Source organism: Microtus pennsylvanicus, chromosome 2 (genome assembly GCF_037038515.1).
Source record: "Microtus pennsylvanicus isolate mMicPen1 chromosome 2, mMicPen1.hap1, whole genome shotgun sequence".
Classification (NCBI taxonomy): domain Eukaryota; kingdom Metazoa; phylum Chordata; class Mammalia; order Rodentia; family Cricetidae; genus Microtus; species Microtus pennsylvanicus.
The window spans coordinates 11,296,151-11,304,879 of NC_134580.1; the positions used below are offsets into that span (position 1 = coordinate 11,296,151).

The 8,729-nt window shown below is 52.0% G+C and overlaps 1 protein-coding gene across 1 annotated transcript; it reads right to left on the reverse strand.

The window, feature by feature from the left end:
- Nucleotides 1-1,467: 1,467 nt before the first annotated feature.
- Nucleotides 1,468-5,818, reverse strand: LOC142843166 (cytochrome P450 2D10-like). Its single transcript, XM_075960114.1, has 9 exons — nt 5,543-5,818; nt 4,584-4,755; nt 4,020-4,172; nt 3,780-3,940; nt 3,045-3,221; nt 2,731-2,872; nt 2,341-2,528; nt 1,818-1,959; nt 1,468-1,722 (listed from the first exon to the last, which is right to left on the reverse strand). Exons 1-9 carry the CDS (start codon nt 5,729-5,731, stop codon nt 1,532-1,534), a joined length of 1,515 nt encoding a protein of 504 aa, XP_075816229.1. The 5' UTR covers nt 5,732-5,818; the 3' UTR covers nt 1,468-1,531.
- Between the last annotated feature and the right edge of the window lie 2,911 nt (nt 5,819-8,729).

Genomic DNA, 8,729 nt, shown 5'->3' on the forward strand with positions numbered 1-8,729 from the left:
AGCACCGTTCACTCGCACAGTGGACGCTCGTTCAGCTTTAAAGAGCGAGAGTGACGCCTGCTGAGCACCAAGGCGCCTTGAAGACTTAGGTCAGTCACAGACAGCCAGTGCAAGGTTGCACTCTGTCACATCACAGAAACAGACGGCGGGATGATGGGTGCTAGGGTTGGACAGAGGGGAGAATGGGGAGCTACTGTCCCGGGGTGCAGAGCTCCAGTTTTAGCAGATGAAGCGATCTCGGGAGGAATCGTGGTGGTGGCTGCACACTGGGACTGACTGATGCCCCTGAGCTGTGCTCTGCAAATGCGGAGGATGAGCTGTGGTGTGGCTCACTGGAGCTGCGGGCTGAGCATGCATAAGGCCTTGGGATCAATTCCCAACACCACGAGAACTAGAGTGGTAAGGCTGGTAAATATCAGTGATGTCTAACCAACATAAAACCAGAAAGACACACAGACAAATGCTTCAATTTGCCTTGCATGCCAAGGAGCATGGCCATGGCAGTCATGTGATCTCAGCTTGGGCATTTCTGTCCTGCACATTCCAGGACAAGTGCTTGAGTCCCTTGGGCCTGTCACTGGATGTTACCTGAGAACATGTTGGTAGCAGTGTCTCCACACAGCTGGGGCTGAAGGTCATTTGGCACCATTTATACCAGGAACTGGGTTTAGGAAAGCTGCCTCGGATTGCCCAGTTCTGACTCGGAGGGTGCGGAGACTAAGGTCAGCCAAGTGTTTCCTCCCCTAAGACATGCTCATGTCTATGGAACCCCTTATACCTCTGGACAGCGAGACTCTGTGATCGTCCCTGTGAGCATTGTCTTCAACCTGAGACAGCTGGTAGTGTGATCAACGCCTGAGCTCTGCTGTCCCTTTACCTGCTGCTGCTTTTCTTCTCTGTCCTTTCTCTGCAGCCATAACTGCGAGGACAGCAGCCGCCCAGCTCCAGGAGCCTTTCCAGGCGCTCATGCACCTCGGGACCCTGCCGATTCTTAGTGGAAGCCTATTACACCTGTCTCTGAGACCCATGGAGGCCTGAGCTCTACTTGCAGTTTGTCACCACCCGAATCACTGCTCATTGATGGCTCTTCATGGGTGACATAGGGTCAGCCATCACTCCTGAACCTCAGTCTACCTCTTTTCCCTCTCCTTCCTTCCTCTCCCCCTCCTTCTCTTTTTCCTCTCTTCATTCTCCCTCTTCCCCTCTTCCTCTAGCTCTCATTGAGTTTTATGAGGCAGAGATTCCTGGTTCTGTAGTCCAAACCAACTTAGACCTTCCTTTATGTCCCAGGATATTCATACACACGTAATCCTCTTGCTTGAGGCTTCCATGTGCTGAACCTGCAGGCTCGTGCCAACCATTTTCTCACGACATTAGCTGTCCCTTGGGGAGGGAAGAGTAGCTTGTCAAAGGCTACTGTCGTCTGATGATGCAGCAGAGGCACGGATTGAGGTTGGAGCAGGAAACAGTGGCAGCTACCAGACTGGTTTATTGTTCATGGTTCAGCCCTAGTTACAGAAAAGGACTGGAATTAGTGTCCCTGCTGGCGCATCACAGCACAGAGTTGGTAGGGGGAGGGGGCAACTGGAATTGGGAAATTGCCATAGTCACTGGGTCGGGGCTGTCCACTGGGCAGGGAGAAGCTAAAGCGCTGCAGGAGGCAGGTGAAGAAGAGGAAGAGCTCCATGCGGGCCAGGGGCTCCCCCAGGCAAGCTCGGCGACCTGTGGGTGGGAGAGGGACTCAGTAAGCCAAGGGTCTGGCCTCACAATTCAGGGCATTCTGAGAAGAGGGAGGGAAACCAGGTACCCCACAGGACCTGCTGAGAATGGCATGAAGGCCTCATGTTTCACAAAGCGGCCCTGGGCATCCAAGAAGTGCTCAGGATGGAAGCGGAGGGGCTTCTCCCAGACAGTCTCATCCTTCAGCACTGAGGACAGGTTGACGATGAGGGTCATCCCCTGGCAGGAGGCACACGGTGTGAACATGGATTGGGGTAGGGCTGTCAATACCCTGGTTACCATGGTCACATGCACAGTCTCTACCTCATACATTTGATCTTTTCATGTAAGCTCAGCCCCAGAAGCATCTCAGGCCTGTAGAGGATCCTGTTACAGGTCTGCATGAGTGCCCAACCCTGACCCTGTGTGCAGTGCTTCCATAAAGCTCCTTTGGTTGTTCTCATTGGACAGTCCTCGTTCCTGAGGACTCTCAAGGCTGCAATGTACGTGCACTCAGGTAGGTCCTGCAAGCACGTTGGAGATCTAGGCTAGGTTGCTCTTGTTCTTTTCCACCCTTGTGTGCTAGTGTCATGATGTAATAGGAGGAGGGCCCATTCCTACCTTGGGGATGAGGAAGCCCTGTACTTTAATGTCACGAGATGTGATGCGTGGCAAGTTCAATGGGGAGATGTCCCCAAAGCGCTGCACCTCATGAATGACAGCATTGGTGTAGGGCATGTGGGCCTGGTCTGCCATCTCTGGACGCCGCACCTGCCCTATGACTTCATCGATCTCCTGTTGGACGCGGCCTGGAGGAACAGCCTCCCCTCAGTGAAGCATTCCCAGGGGCTTCCCTCTGCTCCTCTCTTACAACCATGCTAAAGGCTGAGAGTTCGTGTAAGAAATATGTCTGTGAGTGCTGCTGGAGTCTGGGTTAAGTTAGTGTTGGGAGCCACAGGTATCTGCAGAGTGTGCCTCTCTTTCCTCCTTCCCAGCCCCAGCCAGGCTCACTCTGCACATCCGGGTGTAGGATCATGAGCAGCAGGGCCCAGGACAGTGTGGTTGAGGTCGTCACCATCCCTGCACCAAACAGGTCAGCCACCACTATGTTCAGGTTCTCATCATTGAAGCTGCTCTCAGGGTTTCCCTTGGCCTGGGTCAGACAGAGAACGTAGTCTCAGTGGGGAGAGACATCTGCAATGGCCTCCCATTGTCCCCAGGCAGCCCAGGGGCTGGTTGTACACAGGACCCCACTCATTTGGCCTCGCAACTCACAGGACCTCAGCCCACAGCCACTGACCCCACCTCTTTCAGCTGCCAATCACCTTCTCCATCTCTGCCAGGAAGGCATCAGTTAGGTTCCGGGGTGGCTTTTCAGGGTCCCTGGTCCTCCTATTCTCAGTCAACAGGTTATCCACCATGGCTGCGAAGTTCCTCTGACCTTCAAAGATCTTGTTACCCAGCCCTGGGATGCGCAAGAGCATCGGAAATGAGTTCAGAACCTGTGACAGCCACAGAGGAAGTCTCAGTGCTTCCACTTTTAAAAATTATTATTCATTATCGTATATGCATCGGATATTGTATACAAAACAGGTAATAGGACAATGTATAGGGTCCATCGTCTCTACCCTACATGGCTCCTAGGCATCAAACTCAGGTCTCCAGGCTTGCTTAGTCAGCCCCTTACCCACTAACCATTCAGTTGTCCTCAGTGTCCACCTTGACCAGCCTCAGATCCCAGCCTCCTTCCCCGTGGACCCGGAGCCTGTTTGTCCACACCCATTACCGGCCTCCTCCTCAGTTCCAACCTTCAAGCTCTTTTAGCCTGGGTGGTCAGGACTATTTTACTCTGGAAACCACAGGCTTGTGTGGCTTCCATGTAGACAGAGGGTACAGGGTCCCTCTCTTTCTAGAAACCCTGACTTTGATCCACTTCTCCCCTTCTGTTATCTGATGTTAGTCAAGCTCCAGGAAGGCTCCATGATGGCTTTTGCACACAGTTTCCTCCGTGACCATGGATAGCATAGCAGTGGCTCTGCAGGCTGCTCAGAGCCTCCTACCTCAGGAATGATGCCAGAGACCTCTTTCAAACTCTCTCCTATTAGTTTCAGCATTCTAGTGAGGTCAGGGTCTTCATACTCGAAGCGACGAGCAAAAATGAGGGACGCGATCACATTGCATACAGACTTGTTCAGCAAGGTGCTGGGATTGAAGGGACACCCTGGGTGTGGAGACGCAAGCAAGTCACGGTAGCGCTCCTGTCTCCCTGTGCCCCTCTGCACCCCTCACCCCTCACCCACCAGCCTGGTCGGCTAAGGCATCACATAAGTGGCCTGCCTCCTCTGTCACCCACTGCTCCAGTGATTTCTTGCCCAGGCCGAAGTTGCGCAGGGTGGACACAGAGAATCGCCGCTGCTCTCGCCACTCAGGCCCATACGATGCAAGAACCACACCTGTAGACACATGCGTGTTACTAAGGACCCCTGGCTGTGCTCTCCTCTGCTGTCATTGCTCTTCTCGTCTGGCTTCCTACCCAGGAGCCTCTCAGACCTTTGCTACCACAATCCAGCACTTGCCTCCTGGGGAGAAACTACCCAGGATTTCAGTGGCTTTTTTTTTTTTTTTTTGGTTTTTCGAGACAGGGTTTCTCTGTGGCTTTGGAGCCTGTCCTGGAACTAGCTTTGTAGACCAGGCTGGTCTCGAACTCACAGAGTGCTGGGATTAAAGGCGTGTGCCACCATCGCCCAGCTCAGTGGCTTTTTGTTGAATTGCTTGACCACATTACAACCAGCATTCATGTTTTGAACTTCCTCTGTCCATTGCCGTATCTCCAATGCCAGCTCTGCCACACACAGCCCTTTTACCTTGGGATCTGGGCTTAAAACCCAGGTATTCAAAGATAGGTACTGAAGGGCGGTCAGCAGTGTCCTCTCCATAGGTCACTAGCACTTCCCGCACCGCCTTCAGTCCATTGATCACAACCACGGGCTTCCAGGCCATCTGCAGGCTGAACACGTCACCATAGCGGTTTTGAAGCTGAAGTAGAGGGACAGAATGCTTAGGAAGTTCTGGAGTTCCCCTGAAGATCCTAGAACCAGGCTCACTGCATAAACATTGGTTCTCCTCTCCTCTCCTCTCCTCTCCTCTCCTCTCCTCTCCTCTCCTCTCCTCTCCTCTCCTCTCCTCTCCTCTCCTCCCTGCATACCTCCCTCCCTCTCTTTCTCTCTCTCTCTCTCTCTGTTTGTATGTGTCTTGCTTTTTATTGAACCTTGGCCCTGACAAATGTGATCTCCATCCCCAGCATGAGCTCTGGTGGTTGTCCTCTAGGTTCATCAAAGGACTCATAATAGAATTGGTCAGCCAGCTGTGACCTTGCCACATCGAGGATAGTGTTCATAGCCCCCTTAGAATCCCACCATTATGTGAGGAAGGGAAGATTCATTGAGACCCAAACCCCAAATCATGCAGCAGCAAGAGATTCAACAGCCCCTCTCCTCACTGACACAGTACCCTAGATCCAGGTGTCTCTCATTCACCTCTAAGACCCATTCACTGTTGAAATCAGAGGGACTTAGAGCTTTGCTGACTTAGTTCTGTCTCGTCCATTTGAATCCCAGTGCCCCTCCTCCCATCCTTTGCCCTCCTGAAACATTTCCCTTCAAAAGTCCACAGTGTCCTTGGGCCCTGAAGCACCCTCCCACCCTGGAAGTCTCTTGGGCTTTCCTCCTAAAGGACCAGCTCTGTCCAGTCTGTGGCTCCAGCACCACCATACGCTGCTAGGATGACCATGCCCTCTGCTCTCCTCTATCACCGTCTCCCTCACCTTGTACATGCTATATTGAATGTTCTGGAAGTCCAGCTGCAGCAGGTTACCAAGTACTGGCACTGTCACAGGGCCTGGCGGGTAGCAGGCAGTCCGGCGCCGGCGCCGATGCATCAGGTCTACCAGAAGCAGGAAGATGGCTGTGAATATAGCCACAGACCACAGTCCATCCCCAGCCAGCAGCCCCATGGCTGGCTGTCTCACTGAGTTTCTTTGCTCTTTGAGAAAACCTTGGAATCTTTACTCAAGCCACCTGGAAACAGTAAGAACTCTCTGACCGTAGCCTAGGCACCCTGTCCTTTATATAGGGGCAAGGCTGCCCTTTGCCCTCCGCTGTGAGCCAACTTGATGTGTTTACCATTCAGCCCAGCATGTAGGACAGGGATTAAGCAGGCCAGGCAGGTCAGCTCCAAGGTCCTTTCCTTCCCAGATGCTGTCCAGGGGAGCTGCAGCTTCATGTGGAAAGAGGAATTCATGAACTGTGTGTAGTGGTCATGCCAGGCTGGGCACTGTGAGCGCGGTGGGCAACTGGCCACTGGAGGCCTGTTCTGGAGTATTCAGACAGCCGACAAGCCATGAAGGCAAAGTTTTGAGGGATTTGTGAACATTTCCTCAGACTGGGTGTCTTATGTTTTTCTTTTTTTTCTGAAACGATCACCATGACCAAAAAGCAAGTTGGGTTAGAAAAGGGTTTATTTGGCTTACACTTCAATATTGCTGTTCATCCAGGAAGTCAGGACAGAAACTCAAAAGGCAGGATCCCAGAGGCAAGAGCTGATACAACAGCATTGGAGGGGTGTTGCTTACTGGCTTGCTTCCCATGGTTTGCTCACCCTGCTTTCTTATAGAATCCAGGACCAGCAGCCCAGGGATGGCACCACCCACCATGGCCCTCCCCCACTGATCACTAAATGAGAAAATGTCTTATTGCTGGATCTCATCAAGGCATTTTCTCAACTGAGACTCTTTCCTCTGAAGACTCTAGCTTGTGTCAAGTTGACACACAAAGCCAGCCAGTACAACTGACCCCTTGTCAACTTGACACACAGACACATCCCTGTCAAGCTGCATTCCTTTCTTATTCATCCCCAAGATCTCACATTAAAATCATAGATAATTTTAAAAGTCCCACAGTTTTTACAATTTAGTCTTTAAAATTTCAGTCTCTTTAAAAGTTCAAGTGTTTCATCTGTGGGCTCCTTTAAAAATCAAAATTAAATACCTTTTTTAAGAGAGAAGAACCAGGGCCCTCTCAAAGTCTGAACCAAGCAAAACCAACTCCAACCGTATAAATAACTCAGTGTCCAATTATCTGGGCTCAACTCACAGTCTCCTGGACTCCTAGAAAGGCTTGGGTCATTCTCCAGCTCTGCCCTTGCAGCACACACAGCTTGTCTGCTAGGCTCCTGCTGGTTCCACTTCCCTGCTGCTGCTCTTCTTGGTTGTTGTTGTCCCGTGGTGCTGACATCTCCACAACATGGGTCTCTGCTGCAAGTGGGCTGCACTTTCACTGCCAGCCTCTCATTGGCTCTCCTCATGGTGCCATTGACCATAAAAGAGAAAATGGGTTCCAGACCTCATGCAGTCATTTCCTCAACTGAGGCTCCTTCCTCTGATGACTCTAGCTTGTGTCAAGTTGACTCACAAGACCACCCAGTATGCTGGGGTCAGACCACCCTAGAGGCTCAGGGTTACTTTGTGAGCAGGACACAAGGAACTTATAGGCACTGCAGAACACACTATTTGGCTGTGACAGCAAGTGCCATTGATCAATTTTGTAGTTAGTGAGGGGCAGTGGGAGGAAAGTGACTACAGCCCGTGGGGTCTTGTGGACAGGTTGGAAGTTACTGAATTGATCAGGAAGGCCAGACTCAGAGTCAGGCACTTCTTACATGAGACCCGAGAAAGCTGTGAAAGTGTCAACAACTGTCAGAGTCCCTGGAGGCAATAATGTTGGGTCAGGTTCTTGTCACACGATGGTCTCTGTCATTTATTCAGCCTTTGTTTCTTGGTTGGTCAGTCTCTCTCCTAACTGTGTTCCTCATGGAGCTGTGTAGGCAGAATCCTCTTCATGGAAGAGGCCTCTAGTTAACATGGGCAGCCCTGAGGAAAATGGAAAGATGAGTCTGAGTTTCTCAACAAATGTTACCTCCGTGCTGGGTACTGCTGGGAATACGACATATGCCAACTCATGATTCCCTAGGGTCAGTGAAGGTGCAGACCGTGTCCTTGCTGGGGATGCAGACCTCTGAAGAGCAAAGACTCAGAAGTCCCAGTGAAATCCAGGCAGGCGCTCTCTGCCGCATCCTCCAGTGTGGCAGAAGGGAGACAAGAACCGAATTAGAGGAGTTGAGCCGAGTCCACACCATGCAGCCCTCAGCTACGAATGGGCACTAGGTCATCTCCTCTGGGCTAGACCTGCTGCCCCCTTCTCTGGCCACATCTGTGTCACCAGGGCCTGTGGAGGACTCCTTGCTTGTTGACATCCTGAAGACCCAAGTCTGCTCCCTGTTTCCGTTCATGACCTGGCCCTGCCCAACCCAGTTAAGCAGGTTGGCACCTTAGTTTGGAGCACAGACAAGGGTCTTTCTTCAACTCCAACTTGGCCTGAATCTTAGTCAGGACACCAGCCTGGGTGTGGTCAGGAGGAAGAGACAGAGACAACTGTGCTCTGGTCACTCATAGGCTCAGGCTGATGGTTTCCTCCTGGTTTGCTCCAGGACCTTCCCAGGGTAACTTCAGAGACCTCGTGGCTAGGCCTGGATGCTAGTTGTCACACCTGCCTCTCCTCAGGTCTCCACCTCTCCTCTGTGTGTCACGTATGATGACATGAAAGAGAAGCCATGGTGCCGACTGGGTCTGATCTTCCTACTTCAGGCTGAGTGAGGCCCTGAGAGGTAAGTGCATTGAGTAGGTGAGGGGTGTCACACACTGTATGTTGTACAGGTTCCTGGTCTGTCACCATCCATGGGAAATGACCTGGATGCTCTGGTAACATCTGCCTGCTAGCACTGTTTGCTTCCCTTCATCCTCAGTCCATGGCCCCTCAGCCACGTGAACACTTGTGTCCTGTAAGATCAGTGTGACTTCCATGGGGACTGGGGTCTTGGAATCCATGTCAGCTGCACAGGTGTGCCGTGTCTGCAACAGCAAACTTGAACTTGAAGTCCCTGGTCATCTGGGCTCA